This window comes from Brassica napus, chromosome C9 (assembly GCF_020379485.1).
Source record: "Brassica napus cultivar Da-Ae chromosome C9, Da-Ae, whole genome shotgun sequence".
Lineage (NCBI taxonomy): Eukaryota > Viridiplantae > Streptophyta > Magnoliopsida > Brassicales > Brassicaceae > Brassica > Brassica napus.
In genome coordinates this window covers 38,695,481-38,719,960 of record NC_063452.1, presented here as the reverse complement: position 1 = coordinate 38,719,960, position 24,480 = coordinate 38,695,481, and the positions used below count along the sequence as shown (strand labels likewise).

The 24,480-nt window shown below is 36.4% G+C and overlaps 3 protein-coding genes and 1 long non-coding RNA gene across 4 annotated transcripts; 2 read left to right on the top strand and 2 right to left on the bottom strand.

Moving 5' to 3' along the window:
- Nucleotides 1-1,823: 1,823 nt before the first annotated feature.
- LOC106402587 (F-box protein At5g51380-like) lies at nt 1,824-4,020 on the bottom strand. The gene is made up of 2 exons (XM_013843357.3): nt 2,672-4,020; nt 1,824-2,242 (listed from the first exon to the last, which is right to left on the bottom strand). Exons 1-2 carry the CDS (start codon nt 3,859-3,861, stop codon nt 1,975-1,977), a joined length of 1,458 nt encoding a protein of 485 aa, XP_013698811.2. The 5' UTR covers nt 3,862-4,020; the 3' UTR covers nt 1,824-1,974.
- Nucleotides 4,021-9,675: 5,655 nt separating this feature from the next.
- Nucleotides 9,676-16,382, top strand: LOC111208204. Its single transcript, XR_007329387.1, has 3 exons — nt 9,676-10,780; nt 10,867-12,636; nt 12,723-16,382. It is a non-coding gene; the product is annotated as an uncharacterized LOC111208204 (long non-coding RNA).
- A 196-nt stretch (nt 16,383-16,578) lies between these two features.
- LOC125593473 (sister chromatid cohesion protein SCC4) lies at nt 16,579-20,076 on the bottom strand. The gene is made up of 11 exons (XM_048770140.1): nt 19,399-20,076; nt 19,213-19,329; nt 18,641-19,142; nt 18,482-18,520; nt 18,278-18,399; nt 18,044-18,190; nt 17,839-17,928; nt 17,643-17,767; nt 17,321-17,526; nt 17,101-17,225; nt 16,579-17,025 (listed from the first exon to the last, which is right to left on the bottom strand). The coding sequence occupies exons 1-11, from the start codon at nt 19,909-19,911 to the stop codon at nt 16,837-16,839; spliced, it is 2,175 nt and encodes a 724-aa protein (XP_048626097.1). The 5' UTR covers nt 19,912-20,076; the 3' UTR covers nt 16,579-16,836.
- Nucleotides 20,077-23,230: 3,154 nt separating this feature from the next.
- Nucleotides 23,231-24,223, top strand: LOC125592652. Its single transcript, XM_048767977.1, has one exon. The coding sequence runs from the start codon at nt 23,231-23,233 to the stop codon at nt 24,221-24,223; it is 993 nt and encodes a 330-aa protein (XP_048623934.1).
- Nucleotides 24,224-24,480: the final 257 nt, after the last annotated feature.

The window sequence follows — 24,480 nt, the reverse complement described above, 5'->3', positions numbered from 1 at the left end:
AGATTACATATTTAATTAAAGTATGTTAATATTTGTGTTAATAGATTCCTACATGTTTTCCTGGGATTAAAACAATGGTGAAGAGGTGCCACATGTTTGTATAAAAAACAATCATCATCTAAGAATCTTCATCACAAAAATGTTTTTTTTTTTTGCAAAAGTATTTAATTATTCTTATATGTGTCTTCTAGGGGTGAATGAAGAATCTGTTGATACAGTTGGGAGCAGTTTTTTTTATTAAGAACTAATTGTGGTTTCTTTCAAAATTTGTATTTTTAAATAAAAAACATATTTTACTAATAATGTTTATATTTGTTCTATTAGAGTTTTGTAACTATAAAATGAATAATAATATCTTTATTTAGTACTTATATAAAATTATATAGAGATAGATTATTAATTTATGATTATGATGAGACTATATATTAATTTGGAACAAATATTAAGCAACTCAATTAGATTCTTGCAAACCGGGGGAAAAGGAGTGACCAGTCATGTCGTCTGTATTTTTACCTTTTCCCAAGTTTTTAAAACGTTTCGTAGCAATAAACAAAAATCAAAACGTAGCATTTCATTTACATATTTGGAATCTTATCAAATAAGATGTAACTTTTCTTTTTTTTTTGTGCGCTTCAAATTTAATAAGATGTAAGTAGTCAAAAATATATAAAAAATAAATATATATAAAACATAATTTGTATTTTATATTTGTTTTATTAGAGTTTTGGATTAAAGTATTAAATTAATATATCAATACTAATAAAGTTTTTGATTCAAAAATGTACTTGTAAATTCAAAATACCTCCCATTAGCGAAGGATCTTTGGCGGTTGGTTTGACCATGGTATTGAGGAACAATCGATCCTTGAACAAAGGAAAGAATATTTAAATGTTAGGCAAAGTGAAATGGTTTGATAATAAAACATAGTGAAAAAGGTCCCAATGGATAAAATCGAACCATGAGATTAATTACAAACTAAAATCTTATAAAGCCAAAAAAAAACTAAATATTTTATATGACCGATAGATGTGAACTACAATTGTAGTAGCTTAGCATGCAGGAACTATTATATTATTAAATCAAAATTTTTTGGCGGAGACCAATAGCTAAAGACGGAAGATTGTCGGTCTATGTTTAATCTTAACCAACTAAAATCTTATACGTTTGATCGCACAGATTATCAATATGAATATATTATTAAAACAATTGAAAATAAACAGTGGAAGGTGAGCCAAACCTCAAGTCCCCAACCGCATACGGACTTAACTATCCAACTCTTAAACATATCACTTACGCCAAGAAATTGACAAAATTGTGACTTTCAAATATTGACTTACACAAAATCTTGAACGGTTGGCGGTGGTGGTTTTTTCAGAGTGAGAGGGGATGAATATATGGTCTTCAGATTAGAGTTCTTGATCCTAATGGTAGAATATATGTTATTTAATTTTCAATGAATGCAGTAGGCATTTTTGGCATGAAATATAACGATTTCCTAAATTAAAATGTTCACCAGCTATAAGAATATTAAGTATGAGGCAAGTTAAAGTTGTAGAAATCGATTTTGATTTAGGATGGCAAAGATGTGGTAGCTAGAAGCCTAATAATCAACAATCAATGCATGCATTGTTTTATTATGATGTAACTGGAGTTGAACTGGGTTAAACCGTGACTCTTCACACATTTTAATGGTTGGGTTATTTTTTTTTAAAACCCAGTCCAGAAAGACATGACATAATGGTTGGTTCTGATTATTTTGTTCATGTGGCAGCGCTTAGAAAGCTAGGATTTAGCTCGGATTTAGCTCCTTTTATATAGTAGGATACATAACAACAAAACATTGCAATACATAAAGAGTTTTGAAGACTTACTACAAATGTGTTATCAATTACAACAAAGTAATACAATGCCCCCAAGATGAAGATAACTAAAGAGTTTGTCTACATCAACAGCTTAAAGATACATCCAATGCCATCATCTCTTCTTGAAGAATTTGCTGCCTCTCTTTCCAATTCCAGCACCTTGGAGTCTGGATGAGAGATGAGACCTTGTGTCTGGTCTCCAAGTCAGTTCTTTGAGAAGGGAGAACAAAGATGAGAGTGCTGGTGAAATCTCGCTGTCTTTTATGTTCTTACATGACATTACTCTCATGCTCTCGAGCTCTTCCCAGCGCAGAACCACGGACTCTAAACTGCCTGTTGTTAGGACTGAGCATCCTTCCAAAGACAAAAACCTCACCCTCCTGCAGGTCAAATAAATAAAAAGACATAATGAAAAGCCTATATTTCACACTGTAAAAAGTAAAACTAGCAGCAGCATTCATTATTGCAATGGAAATCTTCTCAGGGTATCACAGCAAACAAACCAACGCAAAAGCATTGCATGCTCTTTACAATCCATACTATGGTCACTTGAGTAAAATAGCATGGCAATATCTCTTATACTAACCAAATTAGGCGCGGCATCACTTCAAAGTTTCATGTTTTTACTGTCAAATAAAGGCAAGCTACATGTTCTTATCTAGGAGAAGCTGCGTTTGACTCTTTAAGCAGTTAAGTTGATGGGGGTCGTGATGTAAAAAAGAGAGCAGTCTAAGAAAATATTATGTGTTGTGGTCTTCAAAGTAATCAACAAGACAATAATTGAAGGGACGAGATATGTAAAATGGTACCTGAAAGCTTTAGCCAAACTGAAAGAATCATCATCCAAACCCCAGCAATCCTGAATAAGAACCGTCGTTGCTCCATCACAGACCTTAAACAACGCTCTCACCCCGTCTTTATCACTCAGACAACACCTCTTGAGTTGCAAACTCTCCAGAGCCGGACAAGACCCCAGCAACTCCTCCGGTCCAGGACAAGAATCCATCTTTGGACAAGACGATATTGTCAGCGTCTTCAAACTCTGAAAGCAAGAAAGCGCAGCTATCCAACCATCATCCATCCTGTGGTGAGAAACGGTAAAGTCTTCAAGAAATTCACAACACTGCCCAATGGCTCTAATCCCATCAAAGCTACCTTCACAGCCACTAAGCTCAAGCTTCACAAGTCTCTTACACCCTTGAGCTAATATCGTTAAACCAATATCAGAAACAGAAGAAGTATACAGCCCATCTACACTTCCCACCAACCTCAAGGCTCTCAGATTCTCACAAGCAGCGATACCACGCAAGAGATTATCATTGCACTTGTGCAATTCAAGCTCTTGCAGATCACAACACTGTTCAGCTAAACCGAGTAAACCCATTTCAGTAGCGTTAATCACAACGAGTCTGAGTAAGTCACAGCTTCCTCTTCCTAAAACCCTAAGACCTCTATCAACCGTTTCGCTGTGCAATAGATTCTCCTCAACGAAGTCCCAATTCGAAGAAACACGAAACGAAATCGATTTTTGGGAAAGCAAGATAGCTGAGTTTCGGGACGGGTAGATACAGGCGTTAGACAAATCGACATTGGTGAGCTTGGGGAATCTCGAGAGGAGCTTCCCTGACAAGAGGAAGTCCAAATCGAGAACTCTTAGAGTCCCAATCCGCCGTCCCTGGAGATTCAGCCAGCGTTTGCAGACGAGGGAAACGTCGTCGTTCTGGGATTCGGGAAGCTTGTGGAGGATTTTGAGGAGGAGGGAATCGGGTAAGGAGAGGGTTCGATCGGTGTTGGAGGAGAATTCGAAGTCGGTGGGGGTTTGGGGTTTTGAGATGGATCTTGGGGATTGAGACTGCATCACGGCGGAGACGACTTGCTTGAAGGACGTTGTCGAATTGTTGAGCCATGAGCTCGTCCAGCTCGACCGTCTCCTTCTCAGCGGCGATTTCGGACTCCTCGGGGTCTTCTCGCGAAATGACATCATTTTCGGAAAAGTCATCTGCTTCCTCTTCAGGTTTTAATGCCTCTCTCTCTCTCTCTCTCTCTGCTTCTTCGTCTGCTTCTTCTTATTGGCGATTTCTCTCTCTTAGATTCTAACGGATACTTCGAATGAGATGTTTGAGAGAGAACGAAGGCTAGAGAGAGAGAGAGATATTTCGAATTTCTTTTTTTTTTGGCCTTAAATAAAAATATAATATAAAATTAGAATAAAAAAAAAACAGGCAGCAATAACCAAAATTTTTTACTCTTCAACGCATATGCCTAAAGGAGTTCTTCAGAATTAAATTTAAATAAAAATTAATAAATCATGAGAGAGAAACAGCACAAAATTTCTTATTTATGTTATCAACCAGTTTGTGGATTGCTCATAACCAAGAGATTATGATTTGTAATCTTTCCATTTATTTATGACGGTGTAATCTTCTATATAAGGAACCTCTATGTTATGAATAAAGATATATTTTTCCATTACTTTTATAACACGTTATCAGCACGAAACTCTAAATCTCTAAGCTAATACCCAAATAGAAAAACCCTAAAACCCTAACCCTAGCCGGCGATCCGATGAACCCTAAACCCCGACCGCGTCTCTTGTTCCCGCATCTGTTCCAGCTCGTGTCCCCGATCAGCTTCAGCCCAAGGCGTTCCTGATCTTAGCTCAGACGTTTGCGACCCGAGAGCAGCTCCAGCACGCGATCTCTTCCTCGTTCGCGACAACATCAGACAGCTCGCGTCCGACGATCAAGGCGTTTCCGATCAAGCAACAAAGGACGTCCGCGACCTGATAGAAGCGACTCGATCCATTCCAGCTCGCGTCCCGTTCGTGTCCAGCTCGCGGCTCAACTCCTTTGGTGGTCCGATTCAACAATCATCTAAGGTTAAAAGATAATTCAAAACCTAAGAACCCATGATCGAACATGGATTGATTAATAAAGAATGAAACCCTAAAACCCTAATCTTTATGAATCAAAACCATAGGGTAATAGATTAAAAATCCTAATTGAGTAAATCGAAGCTCTAAAAGTTCGATACCCCAAACCCTAAATCATGTTCCTACATGATTAAAACCCCATGGTTTTTACAAGTTAAAATTCGATAAACCCTAACCCTATATCTATACACCCTAAATAATATAAGTATCATAATTAATTATACTATAATTATCAAATCACATATTAAAACCCTAATCGAATATTTTGAAATCAAAAATGTTTTCGGTTTTGATCATTGAGGTTTTAAATCTGATGCTATGTTGCTAGAATTGTTTGACCGTTAAATTGATAGATTTATTTTCTCATCCTGCTTGGTTAATTGTTCATCTGATTTAAAATTGCTTAAACCGACCAGCCTGTTAAAACATTGATTGAATCCGATAGGTTGCTAGCTTGCTTTGCTTATATAATCCGATAGGTTGATAGATTGATTGAGGTTTACTTGTTTAAAATTTGAATGATCTGATTGCATGATTCTTGAGGTTTAATATCATCTGCTAAGATTGATAGTTTTGTAATCTGATCTGTTTTAAATAGAAACCCTAAATAATCCGTATGATAGGTTATATTGATCTGATTTGGATGTCTTTGAGAATTGAGAATCCGTATGCTAGGTTGATAGATTCATGATAAAATCTAATGTCTTGAGGTTTAAGATTGTATGCTAAGTTCGATTAAATTGATTGATCTGATTATATGGTTTTGAGGTTTGATAAATTCGGATACTAGATAAATTATTTACACATGGTTTATGATAAATACCAATCAGCCTTGAAACTGATTCATTGAAATTCATGCTTGAAATCTATATTCTGGTATTGCTAAAATCAGCCTTGAAACTGATTGAGTGATTAATATTTTTTTTTACTAGTCTTGCTAAAATCCATTGATTGTTAAACCCTAATTGAATGATTAATTGAATCCGTTTTTTCTAGTCTTGATAAACCATAATATTATGAGCACATAAAAATAGTATTGCTGAGACTTGCTAGAAATTGATTAATTGATTAAATGCCTTTAAGATTGATAGTCTCATTGTCCTCACAAGATTGAAATCCGAATTGATTGTTTTTAAGAGTAAGGCTACATGAAAATTATACCTAAATATTGAGTGATATATGATTTGAGATGTCGAAAATCAACCTGGATTTTGCTGCCCTAAATCTCTCTGGAGATAATTATTTACGGTGGGCATTGGATACAAAGATTATCCTAAAGTCAAAAAGACTTGGTGAATGTATCATAGAAGGCAATAATGCCAATGAGAAAGATTGATACATGGTAATATTAATTATTAGCCATCATCTTATTAAGAGACTCAAAGATCAGTATCTGGCTATAGAGAATCCTCTAGACTTTTGGACAGAGTTAAAAATCGAGATATGATCACCAAAGAACGGTGTTATTACCAAAGGCCCTATTTGATTGGAGGAATCCCATAATCCAGGACTATAAGTCCGTGGATGAGTCTATTGCTAGTTGGGCAAAATAATGGATTACTGATGAGAAACAGTGAATTGAGACCTCCTGGATTAACCCCATTACTTGATACCAATAAGGCCGCAGAAGAAAAAAAAGAAAAAAAAGTAACCACGTCCAGAATGATAGACCACACGGTCATGGCCGTGGAGGGTGGAAAGGACGTGGCCATGGCCACTATAACACATTTGGCCGTGGGAATCACTATGGCAGAGGCCGTGGGTATCAACCCAATTTGAGCCATGGTCAAGGCAGTGGCCGTGGTATATCCTTTAAACCACAAAGCTCGACCAAATCAGTGTGCCATAGATGTGGAATGGGGAACCATTGGGCTAAGATATGAAGGACTCCCAAACATTTTTGTGACCTCTATCAAAGAGAGTCTGAAAGGGAAGAATCCTGAAACCCACTTGGTCTATAAAGATGGTGAAAATAATTTCGAACATGATCAAGATGATCTTATGGAATATGAGACTTATGATTGCCTAAAAGAATCAAGTTGATAATCTGATTTCGACATCAAACTTGTGTGATTGCTTTGCTTGTATGCTTTCTCTGATTTTTATCTCCTTGAATTTATTTCTATTACATTGTCTGCTTAGATTAAATGAATGAATGATTTTTCTATATGAGTACACTGAAAAACGCCAATATAAGTAGTAAAGCAGGTATCACCAGTCTGAAAGAAAACTATGGCTAGGCTAATATATTATTGCCTAAGGGTACGCATCTAGAAATCAGTGATGCCTTATATTCACCCAGCTCTAAGAGCAAGAGCAGCCTATTGAGTTTTAAGGATATAAGAATGAATGGTGTCCATATTGAAACAATGGGCGAAGGAAACAAAGAGTTCCTTCAGATATATGTATAAAATCGCCCAAGGCCATAATAAGTCCTAAAGACTATGCTTGCATTATCTACTGACCTAGACTATGCATAGATCAGGATGATAGAAGCTAAAAGCCTGCGAAAATATACACTTTATGGCACGACGGATTGGCCATCCTGGTCCAAACATGATGCGAAAATTGATATTCAAAAAGCACACATTAAAAGATAAGAAGAATTATCCCAAAGAATCTCACGTGTGTAGCATGTATACAAGGGAAACTCATTAGGCCATCACCAGTAAAACTGCTACGAGCCCCTTTTTCATAAATAAAGACTATATGTCTAGATAATACTAGTGAATACAAGTCCCAAGCGTTTAAATGATTATGGTATGTCCATGGGGGTAAGTGTGGACAATTCTGTGATACATCTCCATACCAAGAACGGCTTGGCCGAAATCTTTTAAAACGCAAATAGCTGATTGATAGACCATAACTTATGAGGTCAAAACTCCCATTCACAGCTTGGGCCACACGAAATTTACATGCACCTAAGTTAATACGCATCAGGCCATTTAGTGAGCATAGATATCCCCTATCACAATTATTAACGGGTCAAGAGACAGACATACCCCATCATAAGACATTTGGATGTGTTGTCTATGTACTAATTTCTCCACCACAGAGAACTAAGATGGGATCTCAAAAGGAGGATAAGGATATATGTTGGATATGATTGTCCCACAATAATAAAGTACTTTGAGCCAACTATGGGTGATTATATTTGAGGCCAGGTACACGGATTATTTTAGGCAAGGAGGAAAATAATAATAATAAAGCTGGTAAAAGAATGGTAAAAAAAATAGAATGGAATCAACCATCAATGTCTTGGCAAGATCCTCGGACTAAAGAATGTGAAATAGACGTCCAAAGATTATACATTTACACATTTGCTGACCCGAAAAAGAATGACTAAGTCATATATAAACCAGCTTGTAAAGCACCAACGAATTTGATGTCCAAGAAGAGACACAGTCAAGTTGCTACAGAGTCTAGACAACGTATGAAACGTGGTAGACCAAATAGGTTCCAAAAGATAAGAATCCTCGGAAACAAAAGAAAGGTACAGAGAATGATAATCAAAATCCAAATCCGAAGTTACCAAGGAAACCATCCCAGACATGGAGATAAGGCCGGCCGACTCTAAGGTACAAGTACCAAACAATGTAGCTTGGGACGCCAAGCTGCAAAGTATTAAAGGTCCTGATAATAATGAATCTCAATCGATTATATCATGTCTGGAACATAATGGAACCAATAAGGAATGTCGACATAAGATGATTTATTTGCATACAAGGTAGCACTTGAATTTATGAATATAAGTGAGGATCATGAACCCACGTCAATATAAGAGTGCACACTCGTAGAACAGATTGGATTGAATGGAAACGTGGGGTTAAATAGTTTAAAGAAGAAAGGCGTATTTGGCCATATGATTAAGATGCCATATGATGTTAAAACCAATTGATATAAATGGGTCTTGTGAGGAATAGAAATCGTGAGATATAAAGCTGATGTTGCACAAGGATACTCACAAAGACCAGTAATAAATTATGAGGAGACATACTCCCATGTGGTGGATGCAACTACTTTTAGATTTCTCATAAGTCTGGCTATATAAGAAAGAAAATTAGACTTGCAGCAAGTTGATGTAGTAACTGCAGATTTATATGGTCCACTGGATAATGAAAGTACTAGAGGGTATTGAGCTGAAAGTACAGCAAGTTCTCGAAAACAATATTGATAATCATCAAAGTATATGATCTGAATATCCTAGGAACCTCTGGATACAATTTTCCACACAGTTGAATATCTCAAGAAAGAGTTTGAGATGAAAGATCTTGGAAAACAAAGTTTTGTTTGGGATTACAACTTGAGTACATTAACAATGAAATCCTTGTGCATCAAATAGTATATACAGAAAAGGGTACTCAAGAGATTTAATATGGACCAGTCTCACCCATTATCTAGTACATGGGCGTGAGATAACTTGTTTTGGACACTGATCCATTCAGTCCAAAGGTGGACGATAAAGAAGTCCATTTAGTCCTGAGATGGACGATGCAGAAGTCTTGTTTTAGACATTGATCTGATTGGTCCATAAGAAGGACGATGAAGAAGCCTTTGATTTTGGTTTATTTTATAATAACCAGCGCAAAGAGGGGTTATTTGATTTTGTTGATTTGTTTTAAGACATGTTATTTTATACACATGGTGGTACACGCATATCATAGTAACATCATCCAAGATTTCGTGTGTGTATATTTGAGATCGATGACTCAATATGTTCGATCAGATTGTGGCATGGCCGATGGTAAAGAAGAACCAACTATCATGTTCGAGGACGAAACATATTCTGCCCAAGATCTTCATCACCCACAGATTGCAGAAAATTGGAGAGGTCCAAGGGACCTTCGGTAATGTCCAAATTAGGGGGAGTAATGTGTGTTGTACTCTTTTTCCTTCACCATGGTTTTGTCTAGGCATGGGCATAATATCCGAAACCCGAACCCGAATCCGAACCCGACCCGAAAAATGGATATCGGTTCGGTTTGATATTTTGGGAAATACCCGATCGGCCCGATCGGTTTTGATTTGGCGATATTTCGGTTATCGGGGTCGGTTCGGTTTAATCCAAAATCAAACGGTTAACCTGAAATAACTGGACTTATGTATACATATAGTATTATACATGTATACTCTCCTTCAACCAAAACACGTGTAGCATTAATTGTTTATGTTTCCAAGTTTTGCTTTTCTCACGCTAGGCGATTCCTCGTCTTCTTAATCTTGAGAAAACCTAATTCCATATAAAATCAAAGATACTTGATCGAAGGGACTCATGTTTCAAAACCGAAATTGGGAATTCTCTATATCTCCACCATCTGCGATTTCTCGAAATCGATCTCAGGTATGTCTCCATCTTGTTATGTTTTGCGATTTAAGGGTTATGTAGGGTTTCGTGTAGTTGATGATGGTTTACGTTCTATTTAACCAGCTTGTGTCCGTGATGATTGTTTAGTGTTCCAATTACTTCAATTTGACTTGTCTGAGATGGATAATTATCTGATAATGGTTCCATTTAAATTGTCACAGATGGATTCTTCATCAACTCCAAACCGAGTTTCGTTTGACAACAACAAAGATGTAGAGGAAGAAGAACAAGAATTGACTACTCCAGATAGTAGAGGCAAACGTAAAGAATCTCCTACAGCCAATAAAGCTCCCAGGATTCTTCCTCCAAGGTTCAAAATCTGGAACCATTACACAAGGATGAAGGAGAACCGTGACAAATGTATTTGTCATTACTGCAAGAAGAAGTTTTGTTGTAAAACAAAATCGGGAACTTCAAACTTGCTGAAGCATATCAGCATATGCAAACAGTTCTACTCGTATTCAGATGGCCAAAGTTCAACTCAGCAAGTCATAGATGAAGAAGGGAATGTGATGTCTGCAAAAGTCAGTGAAGAAACTTTCAAAGAAGCAACGAATGAGATGATGGTGATAGGGGAGTTACCATTATGTTGGGTAGAAAGTGTGGCTTGGAAACACTTCTGTAACAAGGTATCTACTTGTTTAATTCTTTAGTTTATTGGACTAGTTTTGACTTCTTTTATATAATTTTTTTATTTATCTGTGCAGATGAAATTAGACAAACCTGTGTCAAGGAGGACCTCAACAAGGGAGATTGTAAAGATGTACTTGCAGAGGAAGGTTGCTATGAAAAAGTGGTTTGAAGCAAACAAGCAAAGAGTATCTCTGAATACTGATATTTGGGAGGCTAAAATAACCCGTAAGCTTTTTGAATCTTAAATTAAATGAGTATGTACTGATATTTGGGTGCTTATAGCTAACGTGTTGGCATGCTTATTATTGTTCACAGGGGCAAGTTACATGGTGGTGACTGCGCATTACATTGATGAGTGTTGGCGACTGAAGAAGCTTATCGTAGGGTTCAAACATGTCAGTGATCACAAAGGTCAGACAATCTATCGGGTTCTTTTAGATGTCTTGGCTGATTGGGGAATTGAGAAAATATTTTGCGTAACTGTTGACTATGCAACTGCTAATTCATCCGCCTTGAGAAGATTTCACGGCCAGTTCTCTTTAGTGTCTGATGATGCACTAGTTTTAGATGGAGAATGGTTGCATATGAGATGTAGTGCACACATCATCAACTTGATTGTGAAGGACGGATTGACTGATGCTAATGAGAGTGTGGATGCAGTCCGTAATGCTGTAGTCTATGTTAGAGGTTCAGGAAATAGGTTGATATCCTTTGAGCAGAAAGTAGAATCTGGTAGAATGACTAGGGGAAGCTTGCCTTTAGATGTTACTACTAAGTGGAACTCCACTTACCTGATGTTGAGTACAGCTTTGAAGTTTAGAGTTGCGTTTGACAAGATGGAGTAGAGGATAAACTCTACAACGATTATTTTATGGAGGTGGGGGATAAAGGAAAGAAGAGAGTGGGACCTCCTCAATACGCTGACTGGAAAGCAATCGAAAGACTAGGTCGTTTCTTGGTGATCTTCTACAACTCTACACTAGTTGTGTCTGCGTCAACATCTCTCAATGCTCACAAGTGTTACGAGGAGATTGTGAACATAGCCACCAACCTTCTGGCGTTAAGTGAAAGCACAGATCATGAGCTGAAGGATAAGGCTGAGGAGATGTTCAAAAAGTTTGACAAGTACTAGGATGGGCTGAAGAACATCAACAAGATGTTAATTGTGGCAACAGTTTTTGATCCAACAAAGAAGATGGTGCTGGCAAGCTTGTGTTTTGATGAGCTCTACGGGAAAGACAGTTTGGAAGGGAAAGCCATGTATGATTCGGTGATGTCTGTTTTGCGCAGTTTATTTAAAGGGTATGGTGCAAGATATGGGAAGGAGGCCGGTGGGAAATCTGATGAAGCTAAAACTAACAACAGTGGATCCACTCCTTGTAGTCGAGAACTGAGCATGATTGGTACGGATTTACATGATGATGGTTTAGGTTACAAGCAAATTGGCCGAAGGTACAAGGAGATGCTTAATGAGATTGGAGTAAAAGATAATCGGGATGAGCTGGATATATACTTGAAAGAAGGAGTTGAGAATCCAGATATGATGGCTGGTGTAGAGTATGATGTGCTCTCGTTTTGGAAGCGAAATTGTACCAAGTTCCCAATTTTGTCACGGATTGCAAAGGATGTCCTTGCAATGCAGGTTTCTTCTATTGCATCCGAGAGTGCCTTCAGTACAGGTGGAAGGATCATAAGCCCATCTTGAAGCTGCCTTACTCACTTCATGATTGAGGTATTGATGTGTACTGAACAATGGCTTAAGCAAGACATTTCTTGCGAGTCAAGAGTGCTTACTAATGCAGAAATCATTGAAGACATTGAAGAACAAGAAAAGATTGAGAGAGGTATGTCATCTATCTTGTAACTTTTAGATTTAAATTTTGTTTCTTTACAGATTTGATTTGATTTGATTTGTTCTGTCTTGCATCAGAATTTGCTATATGACATCAAGAGCCTCTTTGTTTCTAAGGTATTGCACTAAACACCCTTTGGTTTATAATGATTTGCTTCTGTTTCAGTTTGTTTTTAGCTTAACTTTTACGTTTTTCTTTGGCAGGAGTAGTACGTTCCACATCATGATTGTCAAGTACTCCTAAGCTCAAGATTATTCCAATGTCTCTCACTTACGTGTGTGTCTTTCAGTTTATGTTTGTTGTTTCTTTTAAGTCTTCAGTTTCAAAACTTTTAATGTTGCTATTTTCAGTATTGATGCGTTTTAGGATATTGCTATTTTCTGTTTTAAAAACCTTTGTATTCAGTTTCACACATTCAGTTAAGTGTTTCTTTTGATTTATTGTTTTTTTTTGTCTTTTACTTCAGTATAACCCGAACCGATCCAAAAAAACCCGAACCCAAATAATATATGGTTACTTTATGGGTTTTCAAATGTGATACAAAACCGACCCGAAACCTAGGCGTTATATCCGATCCCGACCCGTAGTTAGAAAATAACTAGAATGGGACCTATGAGGTGATATATAAAAATCCGAAATCCAAAATACCCGATCCGAACGCCAACGGGTGCCCGAACGCTCAGGCCTAGTTTTGTCCCAATTGGGTTTTCCTGGTAAGGTTTTAATGAGGCAACATTAAAGTACATTACAAGCTCTAAATGGTTATGGCATCCAAGGGGGAGTGTTATGAACCAGATTGTGGATGGCTCATAACCAAGAGATTATGATTTGTAATCTTTCCATTTATTTATGACGGTGTAATCACCTATATAAGAAACCTCTATGCTATGAATAAAGATAGACTTTTCCATTACTTTTATAACAATTTAGTAGTTTTTAGAATCGGTTCCAAATGTTTAGAGATAGTTATCATTCCTTTCAAAAAACTAAAATAATTAAATATTAATATAATTTTTTTTAGAAACCCTCGTAGGTTTTCATGGTTAATGGTGTTCTAACAATCTATCCATTATTTTTTTATGTATGAAACTGGCAGCAATAACCAAGATTATGTGTATAATATGTGTTATTATTATTTTTGGCATGATTCTTCTCTTTAACAACTCTATCCATTCTATCTCTGGTCATTGCACCTCAGTTCTCTCTACCTTCAACATCGGTATCACCTCGTCCAATTTCAGTGTCAATCATCTCATTTATCTCCATGCTATCTTCATAGTCATTGCATCCACTTAGGTTTATCACATGATTACATCCACGGGGTTGTATCCACTCAGGTTCTTCCACAAGGTTGCATCCACGGGGTTACATCAATTCCCTAAGTTCTTCCTCTTCCAAATTAGCTTTTGGCTTGACCCTGGCTGCATCAATATATTTTAATTATTGTCCCAGCATGGAAAACAAAATGAATATGTCAATCTGGTAATTTTCGAATGTCCACCTTCCTTACAGATATGGACTCTCTCGGCAACTCATTCATGTCCAACGATTTTTCAATAACTAGTGTGTATTCCAATTTAGATTATTTGTTCTAGAAGAAGAATGACATAGAATATCCGATGTTGGATAGAAATCATTATCAGTAGATGATTTGGTATTTTTTGAAAGTCTGTAATGATAAACTGTTCAGAAGAGTCACAAGAGACCCGTTAGAACGGGTAAAACATGTTGAAGAGGAATGTCGAGCATGGTTTGATGTGAATACAAAGACGGAAAAGACCCTCACTCACAACACCAGCCATCAACACCTCAAGCTTTATGCTTATAGAGTATTTGTTTGATAGAAAGATTGTGGACCTCTGATTCACGATACAATAGATATAGCTGGGTTTGGAAATATGAGTCTGAGAAGAAGCATGGGGCTGCGAAACAAAGGAAGACACATGTCGATTTTGCATACATAATTTGAAGATCTTATTATTGCTATAGAGAGTATGTTTCATTTTCAACATGTCATCACTTTGAGACAAATTAGAAGGATCTTATTTCAATTATTCAAAACCGACTTATGACACAGTTTCTCAACTGAACTGGCAAAGATAGCATCTATACAAGGACGATTCCAGAACTTCAAAATTTTCTACAATTTAAAGGCGCAAAACTAGACGGCAAACTCTTTAACCAAGATTGCATGTCTTTTTATAAGAATTTATGTTTAGTTTTTTTTTTTTTTTCGATATGAATTTCCATACCAATTCATGTTTGAGAAATAAGAAAAATAAAATGACCTTTTGGTATTAAAAAATTATCAAAATGTTTTAGCTATTGAAATATTCTTGTATTATTACAATTTAGCTACTTGATATACCATGAATTTTACCAGCTTTCAGCCATGGTATATGATTGTTTTAGAAACTATTATATATTTTTTGGAGTTTTTTAGAGTCTTTTTAGGTTCAAGTATGTTTTGGAGAAATGTGGAGATTATGAAGCATTTTGGAACTGAAGATAGAAGAAATGGTTGCTGTTCAGAAACCAGCTAGAGTCAACATTCAGATAGATTGTCGATCGACAAAGACAATTTGTCATCGATCGACAGCGACACGAAAAGACAGGCTGACTTGTTCGAGGCCGACTTGAGCCCAGATAATCAACATAATTACTTAACATAAGATACCTTTTAATTGCAAAAGTAAAGTACGACGACTTTCAGCGACAATAAGAAGATTTTCACTGACAGTTGAGACGACTTCCACCGATAGTTGAAACGACTTCCATGGAAGTCTTATGTAGATAAGACTTCCATGTAAGTCTTCTAGAGAAAGTTAAATTTCTGACACAATTCGGTCAATTGCAAAACGAACATGTTTATCCGAGAAGGCTTTCCGGTAAGTCTTTTTTGGTATTTTCGAGATTTGTTTGTTAACAAAGAAAAGTTGAAAGACTTCCAGGAAGTCGTCTTTAAAAAACACACAAAAAATCAATTACAAATCTAACATTTGCATTGACCAGAAGATTTCCATATAAGTATTTTCGTTGGAGAAGACTTACACGAAAGTCAATTAGCGAACAGATCTGGAAAATTTTCAAAAATCTTTCTTAGATTTAGTGGGGTTCATGTTTAACTTCTCCAAGTACACATAAGTTTTTAATGAAAATTACCCACTCGTTCAAGAATCATGAACTTGAATAACTCTAGTAAGTTTATAAATTTTGAAATAAAAGTTGGGATTTTGGGATGAAATCAGAGAGGAAGTGAAAGGAAAATAGTTTGTGTGTGTAAAAAATAAGAATATGAAGATGTAGATGCACTTTAAGTGCATTTAGAGCTTGAAATTGGTTGTTCACGGTGGTTGGTGTATTGATGATAATGAATAAAAGAAGAAGATAAGAATGATTGAGTAAAACAAGCATTTTCGAAAAAAATAAAATAATAAATAACATTTTTTTGAATAATCCGAAGTTTTGGGTGAATAGAATAAATGGAAGTTTTTTTAAAAAATATTACTTAGTTTTGCATTTGACTTTAAAATTTGAGTCAATTTTGCAACAATCCCTAATGTAAATATAATGAAACATATATGTTTTTATGTAAGTCACATGTGATCTAATGTAAGTGAAATGTATATGTCTAAATTTAAACGATAATTTTTGTATAATAGATAAAAAAAATTCATTTATTTTAAAAGTGTTACTTTGTCATTTTTCACACAAATTAATAAAGCGATTGAAATGCATTTATATTTTAGTAATTATAATTTGATAAAAAAATATCTGAGATAAATAAAATTATTTATACAAATATTTATATTACAATTCTAAAATGATATTTCTTGTGTAGAAAGAAAAAAAAATATATTGAATGATATTTTTTTTAAAAAAAATCAGAGGGAGTATAACTATAATTTAATAATTCAATACAAAAATAGGTTATTAGACCAAACACTGGTTTAAATTAATTTATATCCAGTCAAACAGATCCATCTTGCTGTCGGAAACAGAGATAACCTAATTTCAGGTTTCCGACTTGCCACACACCCGTAAACGAAGGCATTTTAGCTGCCTTCTATTAATGTTTCAATATTCTACAATCTAACTCCCAAATAATACTTAGCAATACTTATAACAGAATTATAATCAACACATCTTACACAGCTTACATACAACAACTCAACGCTCCTGCGTTGAAGGTCATACCCTTCGTTTTCCCCATCTTTTTCCCGTGTCTAAACCTACAAGCCTCGACGAGTACTGAGCCGGTGACGGACCTTCTATACCCACAGACTCTGGAATGTCCAGACTCGCTTGCATCCCGTAAGTTACTTCAGCCTGTTCTTGTGCACCCTCCACCTTATGCATCTCTAGCCTAGCTTTCTCCACCTGTAAGCAGGATTGTGTCAAGCTCAAAGATCTAAATAACAAATAAAAGAGAGAACCATTTGGTTCTTCACTCACTAGTTCAATGTGATGGATGGATCCACGCGCTTCAGCTAGTCTACTCTGCATCTCATCCCATTTCTTCTTCCTGTGTTCTTCGTTCTCCATCTCGCTCCCTTTCTCACCCAACTGCTGATATAGAGCTGTGACAACAAAATTAGAATGTTTTTGCTCAGAGATTAGGATCTTTAAAACTCAATTCTGTATTAAGAAAAAAACACTAATAATAATAAAAAACCTGTGAAGCTGGATAGAACCCATAGCTGAGTTGGGATATCAGAGAGTTTCTTCGCAAGTGTAAGAGAGGAACGAAGGATCTCTCTGGCTTGTACCGTGTCGTGTAAGGAAAGAGCCAGATTTCCCAGAAGTGTCAAATACTGTGAAACTAGCTGCAGGTTACTCATATGAGTATGCGCTATCTGCAAACCCTTGGCAAGACGGTTTCTGCATTTTGATATCATACCATTACATTTACAGCATGAATCATATCTTAGTGGATAGGAGGATATCCCTACTTGACATATTTATTAAATAAAGCAAACCAAGGGAGCATATTATACCTTGCTTCCTGTAGATCTTGTTGCTTCATCAAAAGGAGACCATAAGCAAAGAGAATACTAGCTTCTTCTCGCACACCAGATAGTGAATTCGTCATTCCATAGAGTGGCCCAATCAAATCAAGTGCCTAAACACAAATCATAAGGGGTGTAAGCAAGTATAAACACCTAGTTCACTGCATCAAAAATGTCACAACACCTTTGATGATGAATCAGCATCTCCAATTGTGAGGTAAGAAACAGCTGCAAAAGCTTGACACGTAGCTTGCAACGATTTACTCTCTGTCAGCTGTAAAATTACATTTGCATATAATAAGACAGCACTATCAGGAGCATACAGGAAAATATGTTGAATCAATATTTAACTAGGCACAGACATGAGGTTAAAAAAAAAAAACTTGTACCTTAGATGCTTCGATAGAATGGAAAGCAGCTTCACTATAGCAACCGACAGAGTGACTATATTGCCCCCTGAGCATCTCAATCACACACTCAGAAGCTTGCAAGATCGTTGGAAACCGAGTAAACAAATTTTTCATCTCAACCAGAGCCTGCACCATCGGTACATCTTTATTGTTAAAGTGATGGTGAAGGGAGTCAAAAACAAATATAGGCAAAAAAAGAACCGATGATTTTACCTCTTGTGCTTCGACATATTCAGACCTTGTAAGTTCCAAAGCCACTTTATTCTCAAGGAACTGCATCTGTAGCATTAGATATATCCCAGACATCCAAATAGCTGTGTGCCGCAAATCAGCTTCTGCCAAGAGATATTATATAAAAAACAGAAAGTGAGCTTCAAACATTAAGAATCGTTGCTTCAACAGAGTTGAAGATTAAACCTCTAACTTCGTCAGTAATTCCAAGTTTGACCAGTTCGTCTGCATAAAAATATAGAAACGCACAACATGTCATGGTATGAAATCCCCTAAGCTGCTTAGTTGGTTTCTAAGAAGCAGAATGCTAATTTACTGATAGAAGCAGGATAATAGAAATATAACCTTGAATGATGTGCATTCCAGACTCAATGCGTTTTGAACACTCTTTAAAGAGTCCTTTGGGACGTCCCGATATGACAACCATAAGATGGACCAAAGCATAGATGGCACTTTTTGGTAGCCACTCTCCATCGATTGGAGATTGTGAAAGCAGTAGCCTCTCTGTCCACGCACGGTCCATATTGCCAAAGAAGGCAGGCTCCAGAGAGTTAGCAGCAGTGGTAGAAGATGGAGACAATGCATTTACGCGATCTTGGAGCTGAGATCGTCTGTCGGAGAGTGCTGCCCTTTCCCTGGAGGGAAGGTCGTAACGGGAGAGACTATGATCCAACGAAGTGAGATCGTGCTGAAGCTGCTGAGCCTCCAGCATTTTATGGGAATGAGCATTCATGGCCTGGTCTAAGCGGTCGACATGATGCTGGGCGTTCTTGTAATCACAGAGCCTGAGGCGGTAGAAAACATGCAGCATCTCGTTGTAGAAGAACAAACCGGGGCATCGTTCAGTCTACCAAATGACAGGAGGAATCAGCTGCAAGCAGAAGCTAAACGGTGTTTGCAGTGTAACATAAACATACCTTGTCAGAAGAAATGGTCTGCCAGATGTCATCACATCGCTGAACAGCCTTTTCCACCGAGTAATCATCAGTCCATTGCATGATATGAACGTGAAGCATAGAAGCGGTGAAGAACATCTGATTACAGCACAAAAAACATTACAAACAGAGACTCACATGAAGAAGAAGAAGAAGAGGGTATGTTACCTGAAGCTCAGGGAAACAGATGTGAGAAGCAGAGAGAAAGCCAGAGTCGAGAGCGGAGAGAGAAGAAGGGAAATCAGCTTGGATGATGAAGGTGTTAGCGAGCTGAGAGTTGAAGTTGCAGGACCAGAGGTAAGCAGAGACATCCTGAGGGACAGAGGAAGCGAGCTCGAGAGCCTTGAGGAGGAGGTTGCGCTGAGGAGGGAAGGAGGCGAGGAGGTGATAACAGTGGCTGAGCAAGCTGAAAGTCCGGAACTTGAGATCGAAGGAGGAAGGAATAGACTTGAGGAGGAGGAGAGAGCGCTCGAGATGGGACTTGGCGTGGTTGACGTTGTGAGAGTAACGGAGGAGAAGGGCTGAGACACGGAGGCGAGTCTTGACTTCAACGAGAGGAAGGAAAGAGATTTGGCTTTGGCAGATGGCTTCTAAGCATTTTATGGTCTTGCCCATGTCACCAAGCTTCTCGTGGTGATCCGCTAGTCCCCACAGACCTTCCGCCACCGCAGCACCTTCCATTGTTTCGGAATCTCGGGTTAGTCTTTCTTCAAGCTCTATTTAATCGTGGAATTGAAACCAAGGAAGATCTGCACTTTGACTTGAGATCGGAGACGGTGGAACACCAAGACCTGACCTTTTTCTTCTCTCGGATGTCGAATGTTCCCTCTCTCCTCGTCAGATCCGACCCGTTGTAAATGTATCCAGGCCCGTTACTTTTGATTCGTTCCATAATTGGATTCCCATTATTTATTTTATCAACTAGGCCCAACCCCCAAGGTTTGATTTTTTTTAAAAATTTCTACCTCAGTTTCTTTTGCGGGTAATTTTAACTTTTACACCGAAAACTGTTAGTACACTGTACACTACCTCTGATGTCAAAACTGTTAGTACACTGTACAACTCTGTAAGGCTTATTGGTTTAAAATTTAAATTTTCTAGCTTGTTAAATAAACCTTTTTAATGCGATTTGAGTTAGATTCAATTGAACAAAAATAAAAGTTACAAAGAAGTAGAAAGATATATTACAGTATAACCTCTTTAAATTAATATTCTATAAATTAATATATACTAAAAACTCTATAAAATAATATAATTTTATAATCTCAAATTAAGTTTTTGCTTCAATTAGTATATCGATAAATTAATAACCTCTATAAATTAATAAAAAATCATAGTTTTGGTGTAGTCCCAATATTATTAATTTATAGATGTTTCACTGTATATGAGAAACATCAATGCTTACGATAAACAAATTTAATGTGAATGAAATAATATCCCTTATATATTAATTGATGATCTTTTAAAAAGTTATAACCTGAATTTTGTTAAAAAAAAAAAAAAACTCCATTTTATGTGGCACTTGTGTATGCCTTCTAAATCCTATTTCAAATAATTCTAAAACACCTTAAATAACCTATAGTCTAAAAATTATACTATCTAGCAAAATAATATTTCGCAAACTATAGTTGGTCGCATATATCAATTCTTTATTCTTTCGCAGACTTTCCTTAAATAAAACCTACGGAATTACCTAATGTGATTAAAATATATATATAGCAATTAATGATTTTAAACAATAAAAATTTGATAACAATTTGTATACTTTTTATCATTTTTTTATTTTTTTATTATTAAAATAAATTACATAATTACATTAATCATATAATAAAAATCTAGATTTTTTTGTATATGTTGTATTTTGAATTTTTCAAAACGAGTATAAATTAATAAAACTTATAAAAATCTCACATAAACTTTTATGATCAAGGTTTAATTTTTTTTCTATATTAAGATACAATGATTATAAGACCATATGAAGAAATAATTTTATTTTAATAGGTTTTATGTTAATATATATATATTTCATATCGTTTAAATTAAACTATACATCGTATGAAAATGTATACTTATATTTTTATATTTGCATTGAACATATATTGAAAAGCTAATATTTTAATTTTGAAATTTTCATTGTTTTTTAAATGATTATAAATTATTGAAATTATCCCACATTAAAAACAAATTCATTGGTGTAAACTTTTGTTACATAAATATGCAAATAATCATAAAATCATATGAGTAAAAATTTCATTTAATAAATATCCACATTAAAAGTGTACTATATATTTATATATATGTTAATATTATTTAAATTTAATTATATATAATATATAATAGATAAGATTGATTGTTTTGATTTATTTACCCTAAAATGACTGCGAATAAACAAGAGTGATAGTTTGATTTATATGCACACACCAATTTATTAAATAATAGTAACTGATTTCTTAGTTATTTAATATATATACTTATTATTTTATTATTTCATAATATGCTGAAAAACATAAAATAAATATAAAATATTTATTCTGCAAAAGGTGCAGATCTTAACCTAAGTATGTATCTCTTTAATTATTTTAAATCATAAGCATTTTCTAAATCTCAGGTCAAAACAAACAAACGAAATGAGAATAAACTTCAAAATCAATATTTATAGTGAACAATAACCAAAATGAAAAAGAGAAAAATATTGAAGATAGATAGGATTGGCACGTGAACGTAAACTTCTCATAACCATGATTAATTTTTAAATTACTAAATCATGATATAATACCAAGCTGACATAGTTTCATTGTAATCAAATAGACCCGAATTTTTTCGACCTAAACGTTAGGTTCTTATGCGGTAAGTGATTTTTTGACCTATTTTTTTTATAAAAAATAGGATCAGCTCATCACTAAACAAATTATGTAACTAACAAAAAATTAAAAAAATTATTTAAAGACCAAAATATTAGTTCAATCAAGAATATAAATTTATTTTTCCGTAAAATATTTTTTAAATAATTTATATATAAATTTATTCTGCGCAAGTCGCAGGTGTTATCCTAGTACATCGTATTTCATAACTCAAGACATGGTAGTCAAAAAAAATATCTGACCAATTTACCACAGCAAAAACATTGGATGTAAACCTAATAGTTTAATTTTGTAAATTTCATAGGGGTCAGTTGACCCCCCTAATTACAAAGTAGGAGACCGACTACTACACGTGAGAAAATCAATATTTTTGTATTTGATTTGATGCACCCTGTGTATTCATAATCATATGACTATTGATTCAAATCAGACAAATTTTTTGATTTTCATAAATTTAATTTTTATGGCCAAAATAAATAACAAACCTAAAGTTATAACGGAAGTAGTAGTCTTGGTCGAGACTATATCATGCTAGACTCTATAGTAGTAGTCTTAGTAGAGACTATAACGGAAGTGATAACCGCACCCGCGCGAGTGTATCAGTAGTGCACAAAGCTTTTATTCGCTACAGCTGATTTTATTTTCTCGTATGTACCACCTTAAAAATCTTAAAAAGTTTCAAAACAGAACACTGCATCAAGCCATTGCCACCGGAGTGTGCCATTTTCTCCTTTATCCTTGTAGACGAGCATCAGAGGAACAAATATGGCAAACAATCATCGTTGCGTAGTTAGCGACAGTTTGAGAGCAAATATGTGAACAAATATGGCAAACAATCCTCTAAGGAGGATACTAAGCAAGAATCTCCAGCACCTTTGCCTCAAAGGGATACAACTGAGGACTGGTGCGCCCATGCCAGGGGCTATGGAAAACGTCTCTCGAAGAAGGGAGAAGCTTTCATTCTGCCTACAGGAGAGGCGTGTATCAAAATACCTAACGAAATTATTGAAAAGAATAGGAAAGCCTGGGACTCGTTTGTTCTGGGACAATTCTACTCTGATCCGCCATCTCAAGGAACGATCCACAACATCGTGAATTGCATATGGAGCAAGCAATACAGAGACATCTCGGTTTCAAAAATGGAAGGTTATGCTTTTCTGTTCAAAATTCTGAATGCTGCTACCAGAGCTAGGGTCATAAAGCAATGTCTGTGGCAGATCGAGGGACAGACGATGTTTGTAGACAAATGGGAACCAGGGGTTATTCCAACCAAACCGGAACTCACATCTGCTCCCATCTGGCTCGAACTTCGACAAGTCCCGTTCCAGTTCTTCCATGAGGATGGATTGGAAAGGATTGCTGGACTGGTGGGGCATCCCAAATTCCTGCATCCGGCAACAACAAATAAAACTAATCTGGAAGTGGCTAAGGTATTCACGATAATTGATCCAAGGAAACCTCTTCCCGAAGCAGTGAATGTGCAGTTCGACTCAGGCGAAATTAGTAGAGTCTTGGTATCAAGCCCATGGATGCCCCCTGTCTGTGAGTCTTGTAAAGAGATAGGGCATGTAACCAAGAGATGCCCCTCCTCTGTTGCTGCTAAGCCATGCTCGAGGTGCAAGTCCCTAACCCACATTTCGGCAAATTGTCCTCAGAAGCAATCTCAGGATCCTCAGAGGAACAACCCGGAACCAACCAAAAGAAGGACCAGAAGAAGCAAATCAAGAGGTAAGCAGTTTTGGAAACGTGCTGATCAAGTAATCCTTCCTCAGACAGAAGCTCCCCGAACAGAAGCTCCTCTGCCCATCGCCTCCACGGACTATCAACATACAGAGATTGTCAAGCACTCCAAGCTTGGCACTGGCGGCGACAGAGAAGTAGGCGAAAGAAGTGAAACGCCTCCATATCTTAAGGTCTCTAGACCCGGTAGCGGTTCTGATATCTCAGGATCCTCTAAATCTGACCTGCCATCTGACTCATCCGATGTTGAAACCTCAGATTCAGAGCTGGAAGAAGGTGAATTCAGCGATCGAGACCGTGATTTTCAGGTGGTACATAACAAGAAGAAGTTCTCAGGCCTGAAGCAGTCGGACCAGAAAGGAAACCGGGGCAGGAGCCTCAAACTCTATTAATATATGTCGACGGATATTTTTTGTTGGAATGTGCGCGGGCTAAATAAGTATAACCACCGCAGCGGCTTACGGAAATGGTATAAGAAAAACTCACCTTTTTTTGGCGGAATCCTTGAGACTCATGTGCAGCAGCTCAAGATGAATAAGTTTGTGACTCAGATTTTTCCTGGTTGGTCGGCTGAAGGAAACTGCAGCTTCTCACCGTTAGCGAAAATCTGGATTGTTTGGCACCCCTCTCTTTTGGTAACTATAATCTC